We start from the raw sequence: 21,053 nt of genomic DNA, 5'->3' as shown, positions 1-21,053 counted from the left end.
TCCAATTTGCTAGTGTACTAGCCAATTCGTCCAACTCATCGACTCTCTGATTTTTTGCAAGGGGAATTTTTTGGAGACTAACTTCTTGAAAGCGGGACCTAAGTCTTTCAAAGGTATCGACATAGCATTATAGTAGTTCATTCTTGATCTCGAAATTCTCTGCTATCTGTTGAGCTATCAGCTGGAAATTCAAATAGATAATGACTCGAGAAGCCCCCACCTGTTTGGCTGCTTGAAGCCTTACTAATAAAGTTTCATATTCTGCTTCATTATTGGATGTTTGGAAGTCAAGTCGGATTGAAAGTGAGAGTACATCATCTTGTGGGGATATCAATAGAATCCCTACTCTGCTACCCTATTGAGTAGATGAGTCATCTACATAAATCCTCCACGTCCCCTCGACCATCCCATCGGGTATTTCAGTCATAAAATTGACTAAGACTTGAGCTTTGATAGCAGTTCTCGATTGCTACTAAATATCACATTCACTTAATTCGGTGGTTCATTTAATAAACCTCCCAAAAACCTCTAGGTTGGTTAGCACCCGACCTAGACTACTATTGTTGAGGATTATGACTAGATGGGCAAGAAAATATAACCTCAGTCGATGAGAAACTAAGGTCAGTCTGAATGCTAGCTTCTCCATATTGGTGTACATATTCTCAATGTCTTTTAACAAGTGACTAAAAAAGTATATCGGGTGTTGTCTTCCTATCATAACAAAACCACAATGATTGCCCTTCAAAGGCCGATAAGTATGCTCACAACATTTCACCCATTACTGCTTGGAGAGGAGTGGGAGTCGAGACAAATATTCTTTCAACTCCATAAAGGCTTGATCACATTTTTAATTCCATTCGAATGTAGCAATTTTCCTCAACACTTTAAAGAAAGGTAAACTCCGAGTGACCAGATGAGAGAAAAATAGAGACAGTGTCATGATGCGATCGACTAGTCATTGCGCCTCTTTAAGACTGTGAGGTAATATCATATTCTGGAGAGCTTGAACCTTCTTGGGATTGACTTTAATTCCTAGTTCAGTAACGATGTATTCTAGAAATTTTTCACTCTTGACTCTGAAAAGACATTTGTAGGGGTTTAACTTAAACCTGTATTATCTCAAAGTGCAACATATTTACTCAATGTCCGAGATCAGGGTCTCAGGTCATACAAATTTGATTAAAATATCATGCGCATATACCTCCACATTTCTTATGATATGGTGTTTTAACACCCAATCCATAAACCGTTGATAAGTCACCCCTACGTTCTTTAAGAAGAATGACCTGACAGTATAACAAAAGGTTCCGTTAGGGATGATAAAATTAATATTTTCTTGATTCTACAGAGCTAAAGGGATTTGATGGTAGCTTTGGTAAACGTCCAATATGCATATAAACTCACAATTGAAAATCAAGTCTACCAACTGGTCGATACAGGGGAGTGGATAGCAGTCATTTGGGCATGCTTTCTTAAGGTTTCGGAAGTCAATGCAGACCCGCCACTTATCTGTTGGATCGAGAAGCGCTAGAGGGGGGTGAATAGCGCTCGTGACTTTCACTTTTCGAATTCGTAAATCGTACGAAAAACTAACAGAGTAATAAGCAGCGGAAAATAAAAACAAACACACAAACACGAAGGAGTTTACTTCGTTCGGAGCCTATCTCGACTCCTACTCGAAGGCCCGCGATCGCTGACCGCTTTCGGTGGGCAACAACTATAGTTCGTAAAAACTATTACAAACTAAGTAGAATTTAAAGCAGTAAAAATAACAGTTATACCGACAACAAAAAGACTAAATCTGAAGCTCCGGGTTGTCAGCGTCTAGTTGAGGCTTTGTCGAAACGTCTCGTTAGCAGCAGGTTGCAGAATGATTGCTTGTGCGAAGCTGTGAAGAGCTACTGGTCGAGACCCTCTTATAAAGGGTGTTCAAGGCACCTTGAAAGCCATCCAAGGCGCCTCCATGCTGGCCGAGTCACACGTTGAGATAAGGGCTGAACTGGTCGAACCTTATCAAGTTCAAGGCGCCTTCTTTGCTCTCCAAGGCGCCTTCATCCACTAGTCCAAGGCGCCTTGAGCTTCCTTCAAGGCGCCTCCAAGCCTGCTTCGCAGCCAGCTCATCTTTTGCACCTGAGGCGCCTCCAAGCTCCATGGAGGCGCCTCGGACACTGTTTATCCGAGGCTTAACCTTGTTCTTTCGTACCTACAAGACATGTTAGATCCAAAACACAAACATATCCTGCAAAACAAAAGTTAGCACATATAATATCATAAATATGAAGTTTGACAGTCATCGGACTGTCCTGGTCTGACTTCGGATTTCCAACCGGAAACCCTAGGTCGACTCGACGCCTACTATTCCCTCTACGGGGAACGCGTCCTCACCTACTCCACTCAGGAGATTTACCTGATGCCACTGCGATCCTCCAGATCGACTGGACTTTTACTCGGTGCTCGATGCTTCTGAACTTTCTGCTAGACGTCCGCTTCCCGGCTGGTCCAGTCTTTCACCTGGTTCGCGACACCAGGACTTTCCACCTAGGATTACCCCCCTAGGACTTTTGCTTGAAGCACTCGACCCACCAAGACTTTCCGCATAGGGTTACCACCCCCTAGGGTTTTCCACCTGCCTAACCGCAACTAGGACTTTTGCCTAAGTACATTTAGGACTTTCTGCAAACTTGTTCAACATATTAGAAACCAAAACACCTTAACTTTGCACCTTTGACATAATCAAAACATAGGTTCGATCGTCGGATGCTTCCCACATCAACAATCGCTCCCTTTTTTATTATGGCAATACGGTTCAACGTTAAGTAAAAAGTATGACAGTAAGTACAGATAAGTATAGAAACTTAAACATGAGCATAAATAAAAAACTTTATGCTTTCCCTTTGATTATGTTTAAGTTTACTCTTTACTTAACTTTTCTCTCTCCCCCTTTGATATAAATAAAAAAGAAAACTAGGAAAAGAGAAAAACAAATATTCGATTTTAAACTCCCCTTTACGAGTAGCACATATTTTTTGAAATGAATCAACTTAGCTATATTTTTAGCTTTAAAAATGATTGCGTTGAAAAAGCACATTGCCAGATAGCTAAGTTTGGAACATAATTTTAGTTTAAAGAGAACTTGATTTTTCAAAGAAAACATAGTCAAATTTGAAGTAGTTTTGAAGAAGACTTAGTTAAAGTTGTTCGAAAGATACTTAATTAAATTTGAAAAGCTTTCGAAAAATATTTAGTTAACTTTTTAAATTAGAAAACAATTTTAATAAGGAATTTTTGTTAAATTCTTAGTTTGAAAAGTAGGGAGTTTGATAGGGGATAATAAAAAAAATATAGCCAAATTAGGGATAGTTTTGAAAGACCATTTAATACTGAGTTAAATTTGAAAAGTTTTTCAAAAGATATTTAATTAAATTTGAAAAGCTTTTCAAAAGTTACTTGATAATTAGCTTGACTCCGCTCACTCCCCCTTAATTAATACAAACATGAATTCCTAGGGTCCTAGAGTCCAAGCATGTATAAAATATAATAGGTCTTTTATATTTTGCCTCATTTTCCATCTCACCCATTCTAGGTTTTCAGACATATTTAGCTTATGAGTGAGTGTGAGATAAAGTTAACTTTGTCAATAAAACTATTGAAAATATAAGTTTGAATTTCAAATGAGTAAATATTAAACCTTTGAGAATATATTAAAAATTAATTGGAGTTAACATTTGCAATCATAATTTGACAGATATTTTAAACCCCTTTAAACTGATTGAAATTAATTGAATAATATTTTGAAATTAATTAACCATTTTAAGTAATTTTGAAATTAATTTTTCAAAGGTTTTGAAATTAAATGGTTTTCAAATAAATTTTTCAACGAATTTTAAATTTTTAAAAGATTTTTAAAATGATTTTTAAAAGACTATTCAAATAATTTTGAAATAGATTTTTAAACAATTTTTTAAACTAATTTTGAAATTGATTTTTAAAGGATTTTTCAAATAATTTTGAAATAGATTTTTAAACAATTTTTTAAAAATAATTTTAAAATTAATTTTTAAAGGATTTTTCAAATAATTTTGAAATAGATTTTTAAACAAATTTTTTAAAATAATTTTGAAATTGATTTTTAAACAATTTTTTTATTAAACAATTTTTAAAAAATAATTTTGAAATTGATTTTTAAAGGATTTTTCAAATAATTTTGAAATAGATTTTTAAACAATTTTTTAAAAATAATTTTGAAAAGATTTTTAAAGGATTTTTAAAATAATTTTGAAATTGATTTTTAAAGGATTTTTCAAATAATTTTGAAAGATTTTTTAAAAGATTTTTAAATTAATTTTGAAAATGATTTAAAAAAGATTTTTAAAAGATTTTTCAAATAATTTACAAATAATTTTGAAATTGATTTTTAAAGGATTTTTAAATAATTTTGAAAAAGATTTTTAAATAATTTTGAAAAAGATTTTTAAATGATTTTTAAAAATAATTTTGAAATTGATTTTTAAAGGATTTTTAAAATTGATTTTTAAAAGATTTTTAAATTGATTTTTAAAAGATTTTTAAATAATTTCGAAATTGTTTTTAAAAGAAATTTTCAAATAATTTTAAAGAAGTTTTAAAAGATTTTTCAAAATGATTTTAAAATGTTTTTAAAATAATTTTTCCTTTATTTTAAAGATTATTAATTATTTAATTTAATTTGATTTGATTTTTAATCCTTAGTCATCTCACCCGATCTAAATTTCAAATCAGGGAATCCTATAATTTTGTGAGATGAATTAGGTTCAATTTTAGAGTTTTGGTTTAACTTTGTGTTAGATTCAAGTTTAGTTTTGGGTTCAACAAATAGGTATTCTTTGGATAAACTTCTGGGCTATGGTGAGTCACAAGGACATCATTAAAGTAATCATGCTTTCGAGGTTTTCCAAATAGTTCTACCTATTGAACTTAATACAAAACCTTGGTCTAACTGGTTAGGATCCATAAAGGGTAGTTTCGGTCAGTTCCACTTAGCCAAATGTACCAGGTCGAAACCATATCTTCCTAGACATGCGATGACTAAGTTTTCCCAACGTACTATCATCCAATACTTTACCAGTACCGTGAGTCAAGTTAAACCTAGCCCATTTTAATCTAACCTTAATTACCCTGCCGGGTAGTCTACTCTTGGTTACCCCTGTCAGGTAGATTAAGTTTTGGAGGTGTCAGCTATTCTGGAGCCTACCCTTGGATTTTTAAGATTTTGTAAGAATAAATTTGATTTAAATTTTAATTTAATTTCATTTAGTTTAATTTAATTTAATTTTTAATTAATTTTAATTATATTCTTTTAATGGTTTATCTTTTTATTAAGACAGTTTTTCTTTTGGCTCCCCCTGGATCATAGCCTTGATATGGTCTATCAAGGTAATAGACTTGATTCTTGGGGACCCAATATTGACCAAGTCCAACTTGATTGATCAGGTTGGACTTAGGTACCCATGCTTGGATTGTGTTTCTATCATTTCTATTTACTAATGATAAATACGATTTGTATTTTCTTTTAGTTTTAAATCTAAGTCCGGATTTGTTGTAAACGGCTCGCTGTTTTCCAAGAATCAGATCCAGATTCTTGGAACCCAAGGTGAACCGTTCCAACGTGTCCTTGAGTTCTTTAACTTGAGTTTTTAAATTGAAATTTTCTTCCTCAAGTTGTTGGACTTGAGTTGAACTTTCAATTTGAACTGACTCAGTTAAGGGACTTGAGTTGGTCACTTCTTTAAGGGTTGTTATCTCCTTTAGAAGTAACTTGACTCGGACGTTAGATTTGGCCAACTTCTTAAGCAAGTAAGGAATTAAGTTTTCCGAATTATCTAGGTTAATACTAGACATTATAGAACTTACAGTGGGTTTGGGTCCTTCGGAAACGGATACAGATCCGTGGCTTCACTCGGACTCAGTGTCTGATTCGTTCTCGGTTCAGATTCAAGCTCGGACTCGGTTTCGGCAACATGCGCTAGTACTGGTAGAGCGAGGAGGCTTGCTTGTTCTTCTTCATCGGATTCATATTCGTCTGATGACTCGGACCATGTTGCCTTTAACACTTTCTTCATCTTGCTTGTACCTGCAAATGACGCAACACCTTTCTCGGCCGGAGTAGTATTAATTTGCTCAAATAATTCGTTAATTAAAACATGCTTACCTATTTTCGTATCAGAAATACCTGCGTGAAGCTCAATCAGCTTCTCCCATAACTCCTTCGCACTTGAGAACTTTCCAACTCGATCAAGCTCTGAATTTGTTAGTCTGCACTGTAGGGTGTAGGTTGCTTTGGCGTTAACCTCTACTTTCTTGATTAGGATAGGATCCCAGTTCTCGCATGGTGTTGGTTTGCCGGTTTCGTCAGTTGGTAGTTCGAATCCAGTCTTGACCATCATCCATATGTCGAACTGGGCCTGGAGAAAAGACTCCATTCGACACTTCCAATAGCCGAAGTCTTCGCCGGAGAAGAGCGGGGGACGAGCAGTGCTGTAGCCTTCTTGATGGGTCATTTGAGAAATAAATCTTGCACACAAAGAAACAAAAAGGCTTGTTCCAAGACTTGGTCTTGGATTAGTAGTGCAGTTTAAAGATAGAAATAACAATTTACAAATTTTAAAAAAATAATAATAAAATAATAAAAAATATTATTAAAATAATATAAAAAATATTATTTCAAAATTTGCTAAATGCGATATTTCGTTAATCCCAATCAATTGTGAAAAGATGAAAATGAATTTTTTGAAAATAATTTTGGAGGGAAAAAACGAAAGGCGAAAAAGACGAAAAAGTCAAAAAAAAATGCTCAAATGGTGGTTTCACCTATTCGAAGCAACCTGGCTCTGATACCAATTGTTGGATCGAGAATCACTAAAGGGGGGGGGGGGTGAATAGCGCTCGTGGCTTTCACTTTTCGAATTCATAAATCGTACGAAAAACTAACAGAGTAATAAGCAGCGGAAAATAAAAACAAGCACACAGACACGAAAGAGTTTACTTCGTTCGGAGCCTATCTCGACTCCTACTCGAAGGCCCGCGGTCACTGACCGCTTTCGGTGGGCAACAACTATAGTTCGTAAAAACTATTACAAACTAAGTAGAATTTAAAGCAGTAAAAATAACAGTTATACCGACAACAAAAAGACTAAATCTGAAGCTCCGGGTTGTCGGCGTCTAGTTGAGGCTTTGTCGGAACGTCTCGTTAGCAGCAGGTTGCAGAATGATTGCTTGTGCGAAGTTGTGAAGAGCTGCTGGTCGAGACCCTCTTATAAAGGGTGTTCAAGGCGCCTTGAAAGCCATCCAAGGCGCCTCCATGCTGGCCGAGTCACACGCTGAGATAAGGGATGAACTGGTTGAACCTTATCAGGTTCAAGGCGCCTTCTTTGCTCTCCAAGGCGCCTTCAGCCACCAGTCCAAGGCGCCTTGAGCTTCCATCAAGGTGCCTCTAAGCCTTCTTCGCAGCCAGCTCATCTTTTGCACCCGAGGCGCCTCCAAGCTCCATGGAGGCGCCTCAGACACTATTTATCCGAGGCTTAACCTTGTTCTTTCGTACCTGCAATACATGTTAGTTCCAAAACACAAACATATCCTGCAAAACAAAAGTTAGCACATATTATATCATAAATATGAAGTTTGACAGTCATCGAACTGTCCGGGTCTGACTTCGGATTTTCAACCGGAAACCCTACGTCGACCCGACGCCTACTGTTCCCTCTACGGGGAACGCGTCCTCACCTACTCCACTCAGGAGATTTACCTGATGCCAGTGCGATCCTCCAGATCGACTGGACTTTTGCTCGGCGCTCGATGCTTCCGGACTTTTTGCTGGACGTCCGCTTCCCGGCTGGTCCAGTCTTTCACCTGGTTCGCGACACCAAGACTTTCCACCTAAGGTTACCCCCTAGGACTTTTGCCTGAAGCACTCGACCCACCAAGACTTTCCGCATAGGGTTACCACCCCCTATGACCTAGGGTTACCGCCTCCTAGGGTTTTTCACTTGCCTAACCGCAGCTAAGACTTTTGTCTAAGTACACTTAGGACTTTTCTGCAAACTTGTTCAACATATTAGAAACCAAAACACCTTAACTTTGAACCCTTTGACATAATCAAAACATAGGTTCGATCGTCGAATGCTTCCCGCACCAACATTATCTCCTGATTTAGATATCAATACCACATTAGCTAACTAAGTCGGTAACTGGATTTCCCCTATGTACCCAACTTCTAGCAGTTTATCAATTTCTGCCTGAATCACTTGGTTTTGTTTAAGTGAAAATTCTCGCTTCTTCTGCCAAACAAGTCAGGCCCCTGGAAGCGTGTTCAACCGATGAACCTTCACCAAAGGAGAGATGCCCCCAACTTCTTTGGCCGATTAGGAGAAGACATCGTGGTTGTGAAAGAGGCATGCAATAAATTCTCCCCCGAGTCTTGAGTCAAGATCTATGGTGACTCGGGTTATCCCTCCTAGTTGGTCAAGATGAATTTAGACATCTTTGTGGCCCTTTTCGAGTCGGATTATTGGTGTCTCCTTGAGTAACTTGGAAGAAAGCATTGTGGGTTCGGCAAGCCTTTCGAGAATCAACCCAAATTACATCAACATAGCTTTTTCTGACTGCCAGTTGACTTCCCTTTACTTCTCCGACTTGGTTATTCACCGAGAATTTGATCTTTTGATGGAAAGTAGAAACCGTTGCCTAGAAAGTGCTCAATGTTGGTCTCCTTAATATAACATTATAAGCGGACTCCGTATTTATGATGAGGAAAAGTGTATGCCTTGTCCTTCTCATTGATTCCTCTCCTAAGGAGAGAGAAAGATGAATTTGATCCATTGGTTGTACCTGATGTCCTGTGAATCCGAACAAAGAGATGTTTATGGAGTTCAGTTTCCCCCATCCAATTGTAATTGATTAAAGGCTTCTTTGAAGATAATGGTAACAGAGTTGTCCGTGTCTATGAAGATCCTCTTCACTATATAGTTGATAATGAGAGCTTGAATCGCCAAAATATCATTATGGGGAATGTCCACCCCCTTTAAATCACTAGGCCCAAAGTTGATCACAGGGCTCTTAGTTGTACCACGACCAGTGCTAACTCTATAGTTTTTCAATCGGCAACCATGAATCTTCCAAACTTGAGTGAAATCGTCATCTGTTGGACATCTTGAAATCATATTAACCATTCTTAGGATCAATTTTACCTTTTCCCTTTTTCTCTTCGCCCTTCTCCTGATCTGACTCTTGCTGAGGTTGAGAGGTGGTACAAGGTTGCTCAAGAGAGCAAGATCGCCGGTCGGGATGGTTCCGAGTGTATGCTTCTTGTCCGACAGGATGACGTTGATGGTAAGGCTCAGGAAACTTCTTAGTCAATTGACTACGACTATTCATTCTTTGATCAGCTACCAGCCGTAATTCCCTAACATATTATTGGCACTCACAAGTGGAGTGAATATTCTATTGGTGAAAGTCACAATATTCCTCTATAAAAATCCCCGTCTTAACCCAAAAGTTGGAGTTGGATCACTATGTACTCGATTGATTCAATGAAAAACCCAATGACATGAGTACGAATTATCTATGAATTGAATATCATATCAATTGAACAGTCATCTATAAAGAAATAAATCAAAAAAATCAAATAGATGACCACATATAACTATAAATAATACATTATAAGTTGATTGTTGACAGTAGGATTTAATGAATTTATTGACCGTTTCATTTAATCGATTTAATCAAATTTTAAATTTTATAATAGAGATCAACAACAAACTAATATAATCAAGATTTTCTTAAAAAATGAAAATAAAATTTTGAATTAATAAAATTGAATTTCTGAAATAAATTAGTTCAGTTGATTAATTTAACTGAAATTTTATCCACTCCTGCTCACAGATGTCGTGATGTAACTTTTCACCGGAAAAAGAGGCAATATGCAGCAATTGGATATAGTTAATGAAGTAATAGAGGCTTGAAGCAAACCAGTATATCGTCCTTGAGTTTGATCAGTAGGGATTTTATTCTCATAAGTAGCTTGTGTGCATTTTCCTACTCACGTTGTATGCTTCTTTTCTCATAAATATCTGTGTTCAGTGTTGGATATCTCCTTTCATTCTTATTTTGTTAATAGTTTATGATTTGAGTTCTGTTCGTCCTGTAAATGTAACTTGGTTTTTCATGAGAACTGGAGTAACTCTAACGACTAATAGACACATTCGTTATAATGCTACTTTATAAATTATAGACATGGACACAGCACCATCAGTGTCGCGAATAGTTTACCTCAAAGAAGTCGAATAAATTCTGAAAGACAAATAGCATCGAGAAACACCATCATGAAGAGCAACACTTCGAATGATATAAACACTGGTCAGGTAGGCGGTGATTCAGCGCCATCATGGAGAGCACAGCAGATTGTGCCTTTGTGATGACCTTGGTAAACCCTGATGATTTCTCCAGTGGACATCGACCAAAGTCTTGCAGTCGTATCAGATGAAGCTGCACATAACAACACATTGTCACATCTATTCACATAACTAGCATTTATAAAAGGGAAAAAGAAATTGTAGATCATACATATCCTTCACCTGTTATCAGATAAGCACCATCGACAGAGAAAACGCAATCCCAAACCCAGCGCTGATGTCCTGATCATGTTATCAGAGTACCAATGAGACATTCATCAAAGTAATACCGCCGAGCAATAGTGATAAAGGTTTTTCTTGCCTGTTAAAGTCTTCTCCAAGGTAAAACCATCTACGTTCCATATTTTCACAGTGTGATCAGATGCAGCAGTAGCAAGATACCTAAAAGTAAATCAGCAAATTACACGCCAGATTTAAAATTGTGGATCGCTTAGAAAAGGTGTCAATGAGGATAATATTATAGCTTCCAAACAGAGTAATAAACAACCACCATGGATTTATTCAGTTATTAATAGGAGAGTAAAAATTAGTAGTTACCGATTGGGATCACAAAATTCTGGAGAAAGCAGACACTTCAAGATATATCCATTGTGTGCTTGTAATTTATGGAGTGGTTCAAAGTAGGTCATTGTCTACAATAGAAATCCCAGCTAGATAAATTAAATGACAAATTCTATCAACTATTTAAATAAATAAAACTAAAAACCTGAGTTCCTTTTAGTAAGCGCCAGACATAACATGTTCCATGATTATTTGCAGCGACAACCATGCTTCCATCCCACATCACGGTCAAAGACCTTACAGCTGTATCAACCTCTGGAACCTGAAGAATGTAATATGGTTGAATTAATTAAAGTCGTCTACCTTTTGATTTATTGCCAAATAACAGAATTGCAAGTATTATTCCTGCACATTGGTTTTTTAATTTTTATCAGATCTCATAGCAAAACGAAAGTACTTACTAACTCACAGCTGCACGAATTTGCAGCCAGATCCCACACTCTTATGTTACCATTTTGATCACCAGATATTAGTTCTTTCTGCAATATAGCATAACTTAGTAGTTCATAAAAATAATATACAATTCCACGTACTGGTTTCTTGATATTTAAAAGAGTAATCCACATTTGAGAATCTAGGCAAAAGAAACTAAATAAGCATTTCCATTGTATTTCAGTTATTTCAGAATAAAAAGTAAGATTCCACTTTTGGTTCCTTAAAAAGGTGGGCAGAAGAGGGGGGAAAGAAAGGAAAAATATTGAAAAAACTGAGTTAAGCCTATGCGTTTTGGGAATGACAAATAAGGGTTAAAATTGTAACAAAACAAAAGGAACCCTACATTCAAGGGAAGAGAGGATACTTTATCAAGACCTCACCAACTTAATCTTTTGAAGATCTCTAAACAAAGTTGCCATCAATTTCAGTCCAAACATTAAGATCAATCTAGAGCATCACATCATCAAGCTTCTCTAAAACAAATTGGATGTAGTTAATATCTATGTTTTAGCTTGAGAAAAGTCTTCGTTGTTAGGCTCATTGGTTGTATATGTTGTGGATTTAATCCCACACTGGTATTGTAATGATAGGGTATTACGATGAGTCCTCTAACTATAATATAATAGTTCTCTTAAAAATTGCGTAATATATTTTTCCCATCATTCTCAACAAAGGTAACTAAATATTAATATCTGTTGCATTTATATTTCCATTTTTATCCATCAAACATTAGTTCCTTCTGTCAGATAGCAAGCTCTGACATTGGTAAAAGATCAGGGCATTGGCAAAGTAATAGAAGCTTAAATCGAAAGAAAGGCATCAACAATTTTAAGTACTTGATATCCAGAAATTTTCTTAAAAGATTCTCTGAGATGAATAAAGATTTTAGAGTATGACAACTCTGTAACATACAGATTCCTCGCCAACAAAAAGAAATTTTGATAATCTAATCTTATGAGGAAAAAAAAACTACAAGAATTTGAAGGGAAAATGTCCATTCAATATTTGTCATAGAAAGGTAATAATATATTTATATCTGTTGCACTTGCATTGGTAAGAAACACCAGAAACTCTTTATCAATATCAATTTGATTAACTGTGGTTATCATGAGAGCAAATCTTGATGCAATGGTAAGGTTGCATCACCACAACCTAGGTCGAGGTTTTGAGTTCAAGCAAATAAGTTCTTAGCCATTGATACAAAATCCTTCGTGAGCCTCATAACACCAGGATCCCTCATACAATTTCATGTTAAATATATGATAAGAATGTTGATTAAACCTGACTTTGCTAACCAGGCTTCTGTTCTGATCATTAGCAATGGAACACATGCAATTATGGATAAGAAAAATAAAATTACAATAAATGTACAACAATGAGTGCATAGCAATCTTTTCACAGTAGCTCCAGAGAAAAAAAAATCATTTTCACAAAAAATGCTTTTCTGTTGTATCCATCATGAATATGTGAATAATATTAAAAAAAAAAATTACTTGGTTTGGGTGTAGAACGACTGTATTTACAGCTGCACGGCTTTCATATTCTCGTTGACAAGTTGCAGTTCTGAAGCATCAACAAAAAGAGAAAAATAAATGAGAAATAAAGCATAGTTATAAGAAGTATATCCACTAATAATAATATAACACTCATCCAAAGAACTTGCAAAAATCCATTGGAAAGTGACCTCCCATAGCCTACACCTGCGTATTTTTAATCTTACACTTGTATTGCCTATCTATGTGAGCCCCAAAAGTACAACAGGAATTAGTCTAGTCCCCTCTTATACAAAACTGAGTTCCATTAGCTGATTAAGAATAAATTGCATTTGCCAATGAGGCAGCAGAAATCATCTAGAAAAATGGGTAAGTAAAAAAATCTACAAAAGCGGACTTTAGATACCTCAAATCCCATATCTTCACTGTCCCATCTTCAGACCCTGAATACATCCAATTTCCATCACATTGAAAACCCACTGACATGACGTTATTAGTATGTGATTCATAGCTTCTAACCTAAAAAATCAAATAGCATGAGAGATTTATGTTAAATAAATAAAAGCATAGAAAAAATATTGCAGGCATACTGGATGTGGACTATTAGTGTTAACGTCGAAAAGACGGATGTGGGGATTGCCAGCAGCAGCTAAGTATCTTTTGTCAGGTGTAATCTCCAGCCTATTTACTTGCTGCAGATAATAAATTAATAATCATTGTTCAGAAGATCAAATATCACTAGAGGAATACTTAGGAAAGTCTACAGGAGCATGAGAATTTGAAGAGGATGATTCATCTTGATATCGCACGCCATTTACCAATTTTTGCACATGGAAAGAATTAAGGTCAGACCACTATCTTCTTGGGGAAAAAATGCAATAGATCCATCCAGGAATTGATGCACTCACAGAATCTGGGTATTGAATGGTGCGATAACAGCGCCCACTTTTGGCCTCCCAGAATCTGATAGTATGATCATAGCTTGCCGTGGCAAGAATGACAGAAGGTTGACTCATTCTCAAAAACCTATTGCTCACCTAGCCTTGGACAAGGTAAAACATGCATTAGAACTAGACTAACACAGAAGCTAGATAGCAATAAAACTAAAATTAAGCAAAAAGAAGTTTAGTAAAAAAGAAAAGAAAATCAAGAGTAAATACCCAACATATCGCCACTAGACTGGATTATGCCCCTGAGATGAGAATGGTCAAATCCTCAATATCCCATTAGGCATCAGCAACAGGTTCAAAAGGCTTAGATGCGATTAAGAATAGGAATATAATATGCAGTTTAGATCGACGAATTGAACAAAAACTATAAAACAATCCTTGAGGGAAGTCTATCAATGTTGCCGAATGTGGTTTAGCTAATTATTGTCCTATTGTCCATTATTACAAAATTATTTTTCAGCCACAAAGCTTGAATATTTGACACGCCAAGGAGGTATACTATGTAGCAATCCTCTTATGTGCATGAAGTCACTGTTTTATTATGTGCTTATGGACTGAAACAGTGCCACAAGTATGAATGCGTTGAAGGCCTAGATTGCATGGCTTGACTAAAAGTTCTCACCGTTTCCACTTTTCATTCTTTATTATAGATCATGTGCACCATCTGTTATATTTTCACCATTTTGTTTATCGTGTCAGGTTCCAGTTGTCATTCTTCCAGGGTTCATCACAATATTGGGAAGTAACTTATGTTGTCACTTCAGTTACAATGGTGTTAAGCGATTTATTATCCAATAGGTCACACATCAGTCTTTGTGACAAATCAATCAGAAAAAGCCCGACTATGCGGGAAAAAAAAATCCAATCATGATTCAGTACAAAAGATGAAGCAATAAAATAGAATAGCATCAACAAGAATCAAGGAATAAGACATTAAAAGAGAAAGATTTAAGCTACTTCTGAAATAAAACCATTCTAAAGTTTACATCCAATATATTCAATTGACATTATAACATTTACACATCATGATAAATAGAAGAATTTCCATATTGTTCAGCCAATGTTTTAGCTCTTTATTGATCTAGGTTCATTTGATATTATAATCCTTTTTTAAGAAACAAAAGGACATCTTGTAAACAATGCTTAAGTTGTTTTGTGTAGTTTAATCGCACGCAGATGTTCTAGAATTCCCACACGACACCCCAAACAACTGAATCTAGATCTACAAACATAGGTACAAACACTAAGGCCTAAACACAATTCCAGGTAGTCTGCAACAATACCACAGCCATAAGATGCTCCGCGCACAATCAAATCGCAAGAAGGACAACGGAATATCACTGTACAATGCCCGCTGTCATTCACATCTGGATCTAATCAAGAGGAACTTACATTAAACGACAATAATGAGGAAAACCCCGTATACCTATCTCAAACAATAAGGGAACGCCGTCGCACAACGCTCGCGCGTTCCAAGGCTGCTTGCAAACAAGAGTAGAAAAGGAGCAATGATGCTCGCTGCTACCGCCCGGCCCACTCGCATGAGAATTTTAACTCCTCTACTCGCGGCTAGGTCTCCTAGCAGGTGCTGCAAATCGGAGCGAAACGAGATGCCCAATCAGTAAAAGAAAAACACGCTGAGAGGCACCGCCCTAGAGCTGATCTGCTGAAGTCAAGGGAAGAACCGCGAGGGAGAGCCGAGGACGATGTAGGATCAGCGGAAGAGGAACAGCGGATCAAAAGGGAAAGAGAAGCACCGTCCGATCCAACCAAACACAAACACAAGTGACCAGATCGGTTTTTTCAAATTAAATTGGTGAGTTTCGTTCGTTACCATCGCTCGAAGGCAGGCCATAGTCAAAAAAATATTTTTATAATTGCATACTATTTATGTCTTTTAAATTTATGTCAAATTAATTATATCAAAAAACACAATAAATCTTTCTTACCTTCTAAAAAAATATGAAAACTAAATGAATTTTAGGAAGTTTTAATCATTTTCTAAACCCCCCATATATATATATATATATGTGTGTGTGTGTGTGTGTGTGTTAAGCGACGCTTTGTGCACGACCGTGAGCGACGCGCAGACGTGACGTTGCCAACTTGATTTCTTTGTAAACAAATATTTCATTTATTCTCTCTCCACTTCGATCTTCTTTTTAAAACATCACCGAGCAAAATTTCCCTCACCGCTCTCTCTCTCTCTCGTGCCTTCCTTCTCCATCACTGTCGTCTTCCGTCGCAGCTGACTGAAGCTCTCCAAATTGCACGTCAAACACAAAGGCGACCCTGGTGTAAAAGCCCCCCTTTCGCTATTCTCGATCGTAAGTTTTTCCTCTCCATTGTCTATTTTTAAGCGTTGTACAATTCCTTTTTTTTGCACTATATATATATATATATATATATATATATATATATATATATATCCTACCAAGCACAAGCCCTAGCTGCTATGCAACCAGTTTTTTGCTTATATAATTTGTAAGTTACTTGCTTATATAGTTTTTTTGTATTATCAGAAGAAAATATTTCACTTTGTAGCAGTTACTTGGTAAGTCATTTGATTTTTCAAAATATTGTAGCAGCTACTTGGAATGATAGCTGCTACAACATTATAGTAATTACTTGGAATGTTAGCTGCTACAATATTGTAGCAGCTACTTGGAATGATAGCTGCTACAATGTTGTAGTAGCTAACTCGATGGTTAGCTACACGTTGTAGCAGCTAGTTCGACAATTAACTGTTACACCTTGCAGTAGCTACAATGTTGTAGCAGCTAAATCATTTCATTTTAAGTTGTAATTTTCGCTCCTCTGTTCCTATTATATACCATTATCTGTGAATATCTTTATTCGACGTCTCGGGTGCTAAACTATTAATTAATTCCATAGCTAGCTACTACAACGCTGTAACAGTTACTCGGAATGATAGCTGCTGCAACTTTGTAGCAGTTAACTCGATGGTTAGCCGCTACAACATTGTAGCCACTACTTGGTAAATCTTTCCCCTCCACTGTCTATTTTTTAGCTCTGTACAAATTTTTTTTTTTTTGCACCATATATATATTCTACCAAGCACAAGCCCTAGCTACTATGCTACCAGTTTTTTTTCTTATATAATTTATAGCTAACTTGGTAGGTAACTTGTTTATATAGTTTTTTATATTATCAGAATAAAATATTTCTCTTTGTAGCAGCTACTTGGTAAGTCGTTTCATTTTTCAAAACATTGTAGCACCTACTTGGAATGATAGCTGCTACAACGCGTTGAGGTAGCTGCTACAATATTGTAGCAATTACTTGGAATGCTAGCTACTACAACGTTGTAGCAGCTACTTGAAATGATAGCTGCTACAATGCTGTAGCAGCTAACTGATGATTAGCTACACGTTGTAGCAGCTACTTTAACAGTTAACTGCTACACCTTGTAGCAACTAACTATCCATGTAGCTACTACAACGTGTAGCAGCTAACTATCCAAGTAACTGCTACAACGTTGTAGCAGCTCTTACGTAAGTCGTTTCATTTTAAATTATAATTTCCTCTCATCTATTCATATTATATATTGTTTATCTATAAATATCTTTATAGGACGTCTCGGGTGGTTAGCTGTTAATTAATTCCATAGCTAGCTGCTACAACGCTGTAGCAGCTACTCGGAATAATAGTTGCTACAACGATGTAGCAGCTACTCGGAATGATAGCTGCTATAACTGTTGGTGCGGTTAGCACTGACGGTCTAACTAAGATTTTGATGAATGACAAAGTAGGTTAAGTTAGTTTCATAGTGATCTAACACTTTGACGAAGTGTGCAAGAGAAGCCCAACTAGGTCGACGGGCCAATCGGATAGCTAGCACGAAGCCTAGCTAGGTCGACGGGCCGACCGATAGTTGGCACGAAGCCCAGTTAGGTTGATGGGCTGACCTGATAGCTAGCGCGAAGTCTAGACTAGTCGACGGGCTGACCGGATGTCTGGCATGAAGTCCATCTAGGTCGACGGGCTGACCTGATAGCTGGCACGAAGTCCAGATGGGCCGACGGGCTGACCGGGTGTCTGGCAGGTAAGTTAAGGTAAGTCACTGGAGGAGAGTGACTTGGTGAGGATACATTCCCCATTCGAGGGAACAGTAGACGTCAATTCAACTTAGAACCATTTCGGGAATCTAAGTTGAGATCATGACTAGATTCCGGTCTTGGTGAGACGAAATCTAATTACTACTCTTTTACTATAATTGTGTTAACTTCTGGTTTGCAAGGTAGTATAACTTTTATTTTACCTCGGACTAACATTTTCTTGCAGGAGAAGGACTTTCTGGAAGATGGTGGTCCGGGTGCCTGGAGTTTGTCCGAGCGCCCGGAAGGCAAAACTCTATCCTGTCGCAACGAGGAGCGCACTGATTGGCCATACCTATGTCACGGTCTGAGCGTCCGGAGCATCCTATATAAGGAGGTCTCACCCTGGAGCAAAATACACCAACGTCTTCCAACGATTGCTCTATTGTGCTGTGCTCCTGCGACGCTACAAAGCCTCTCCGACAACCTGCAGCTCAAGCTTTGTTTTATTATTGTTGTCGGTATTTTCCTTATAATAGTTCTTGTACTTACTATTGTAATCAATTTTTGAACTATTAGTGATTGCCCACTGAAAGTACTCGACGAGTGCGGGCCTTGGAGTAGGAGTTGATCAAGGCTCCAAACCAAGTAAAACTAGTCCGTGTTATCATTGTTTTGTGCTTTTTCCGCTGCATACTCTTAAACAAATTTGAAATCGCTATTCATCCCCTCCAGCGAGCTCTACGATCTAACAAGTGGTATCAGAGCAGGTACCGCTCTAATTTGGTGTAACCACCAATCAGACAGAAGGAGTGAATTTCTTTTTAAATTTTTTTTCGGATTTAGATTTTTTGAAACAATCCAAATTGGTATTGTTGCCTTTTTGGATCTTTTTTCGTAGCAAATTAAACTAAATTGGTGCAACACCAATTCAATCTTAAATTTCTTTCTTTCTCCTACACTGTTAATCCAGGACCAAGTCTTGGGATTTCTTTTTCCTTGTTTTATTTTATGTGCAAGGTAAAATGTCTCAAATCGAAGGTTTTAGCACAGTTCACCCCCCTCTATTCAATGGTGACGATTTCCCCTACTAGAAGTGAATGGAGATCTATCTGAAGACCAACTTCGACTAGTGGTTTAGCGTCACCAGAGGATACAAAGCGCCAATCAACAACTCCGGAAATCCACTAGACCCAGAACAGTGGAATCCGGACATGAAGAAGAAAGCCCAGACGGATTTCAAAGCACTCAACACTCTATAATGCGGGCTGACGAAGGAAGAGCTGAACCGGGTGGACCCACACCAAAATGCAAAGGAATTATGGGACAAAACTACACGAAGGAACGAGCGACGCCAAGGTAACTAAACGTGATCTTTTTCTAAATAGATTATTTAATATTAAAATGCAGGAAGGAGAAATAGCAAGTCAGCTCCACGCGAGGATCAAAGACATCCTCAACGGACTTCACGCGATAGACCACCAAATGGAGAATCGCGATTTGATCAGGTACACTCTAAACGCATTTCCTCGAAATGCATTGTGGGCATCCATCGTGGATGCCTGCAAGATTTCGAAGAATCTTTCCAAGTTAAAATTAGACGAGCTATTTTGCGAACTTGAGCTACACGAGCAAACTAATGCCAGAACCAAGAAAAGTATTGCTTTGTTTGCAGGTTCCTCCAAGGAAAAGACAAAGACCAAGCCTGAACCAGAAGATGAGTCTGATCAAGATTCAGAAGACGAAGAGTACCTGGTGAACTCAATAAGGAAGATGTTCACTAGGAGGAAGAAGAACTTCAGCAGAAAAGACCTGCAGAAAGTCAACTCCACAACTCAACCAAGAAACGTGACCTGCTTCAGGTGCAACAAAAGGGCAACTACAAGCACGAGTACCTAAAATTGAAGAACGAGAAGTCAAAGACGACCAAGAAGAAGGCACTCAAAGCGACGTGTGACGACTCGTCTTCAGAAGAATCGAAGGCCGAAGATCAGAAGCACCAAAGCCACCTCGCGCTAATGGCCCGCGAATCAGAGGACGAATCGGAAGACGGGTCCGAACCCGAATCGAGCCACGAGTCCGTACTTGTTTCCGAAGGTCCCGAAGAGGCATACCTTAGTTTAAATAAGAAATTTTTTAAAATCATTGCATGTTTAGATAGAAAATTAATTGTAGTTGAAAATGAAAATAAAATGCTCCTTGAGGAAAACCAAAACCTCAAGAAACAAATCACAAATTCTAATCCAACTCCAGCTTTAATACTTGAGGAGGAAAATTCAACACTAAAAGTTGAAATTAATAAATTAAAGGGGCTTTTAGAGAAATTTATAACTAGATCTAAAAATTTAGATCTTATATTAAATAACCAAAAAGTTGTTTACAATAAATCTAGACTTGGATACAAGTCGAATTCAAATAAGTCGTTTATATCTCTAATAACTCAACACAAACAATAAATTTAAACTTGGGTTCCAAAAGTGTGCTTAACCACGCAAATAGGAATTAACCAATATTATATACCCAAGATAAAATATATTATGTAAAATCAACTAAACCAAAGCAAAAACCTAAATCAACTAAATCCAAACCAAACCATAAAAATAACTATAAAACCAACTTAAACAAAGATTATCATCAAGTTGATTATAATTATAAAAGTAATAGACATAAACTCAAAACTAAAATTTAATCCAGATCAATAATTTAGGGGGAGACTCCAAACTATTTGGCACCTCCAAAATTAACTTACCCAGCAGGGTAATTAGGATTAGTTTAAAAAGGGACTCAGTTTAACTTGACCTATGGTACTGGTAAAGTTTTGGATGATAGTAGGTTAGGAAAGCTCCGTCTATGCATGTCTAGGAAGATATGACTTCGACTTGGTGCATTTGGCTAAGTGGAACTAACTGAATCTACCCCTTACGGATCCTAACTAGTTAGGCCAAGGTTTTGTACTAAGTTCAGTGGATAGGACTATTTGAAAAACCTCGAAGACATGGTTACTCTAATGATGTCCAAGTGACTCACCATAGCCCAGAAGTTTATCCAAAGAATGTCTATTTGTTGAGCAAAAAGCAAAACCTGAATCTAACAAAAAGTTAAACCAAACCT

At 37.0% G+C, this 21,053-nt stretch overlaps 1 protein-coding gene across 3 annotated transcripts; it reads right to left on the bottom strand.

The window, feature by feature from the left end:
* Window positions 1-10,234: 10,234 nt before the first annotated feature.
* Window positions 10,235-15,680, bottom strand: LOC122008120 (target of rapamycin complex subunit LST8-like). 3 transcript variants are annotated; one of them, XM_042563725.1, is made up of 12 exons: window positions 15,570-15,680; window positions 15,311-15,472; window positions 13,843-13,976; window positions 13,525-13,626; window positions 13,341-13,453; window positions 12,935-13,004; window positions 11,408-11,485; window positions 11,152-11,268; window positions 10,983-11,077; window positions 10,747-10,826; window positions 10,608-10,667; window positions 10,235-10,518 (listed from the first exon to the last, which is right to left on the bottom strand). In XM_042563725.1, the coding sequence occupies exons 3-12, from the start codon at window positions 13,948-13,950 to the stop codon at window positions 10,391-10,393; spliced, it is 951 nt and encodes a 316-aa protein (XP_042419659.1). In that variant the 5' UTR covers window positions 13,951-13,976; window positions 15,311-15,472; window positions 15,570-15,680; the 3' UTR covers window positions 10,235-10,390. The 3 variants fall into 3 exon arrangements, with proteins under 3 accessions (XP_042419659.1, XP_042419658.1, XP_042419660.1); XM_042563724.1 differs by having other exon boundaries at window positions 15,311-15,656; XM_042563726.1 differs by having other exon boundaries at window positions 13,843-13,971; window positions 15,311-15,652.
* Window positions 15,681-21,053: the final 5,373 nt, after the last annotated feature.

This window comes from Zingiber officinale, chromosome 8A, assembly GCF_018446385.1.
Source record: "Zingiber officinale cultivar Zhangliang chromosome 8A, Zo_v1.1, whole genome shotgun sequence".
In the NCBI taxonomy this organism is placed as follows: Eukaryota; Viridiplantae; Streptophyta; class Magnoliopsida; order Zingiberales; family Zingiberaceae; genus Zingiber; species Zingiber officinale.
Note: the sequence above shows the minus strand (reverse complement) of the source record. Positions and strands in the feature narration are given on the sequence as shown.

What these genes read in the sequence shown, in the direction of transcription:
- LOC122008120 (XM_042563725.1), bottom strand. Translation starts at nt 13,950, where the DNA reads ATGAGTCAACCTTCTGTCATTCTTGCCACGGCAAGCTATGATCATACT. An exon ending in CCATTCAATACCCAGATTCT is followed by an intron (nt 13,627 to 13,842) that starts GTGAGTGCATCA and finishes TATTATCTGCAG; the next exon opens with CAAGTAAATAGGCTGGAGAT. An exon ending in CTTGGAGAAGACTTTAACAG is followed by an intron (nt 10,668 to 10,746) that starts GCAAGAAAAACC and finishes TAACATGATCAG; the next exon opens with GACATCAGCGCTGGGTTTGG.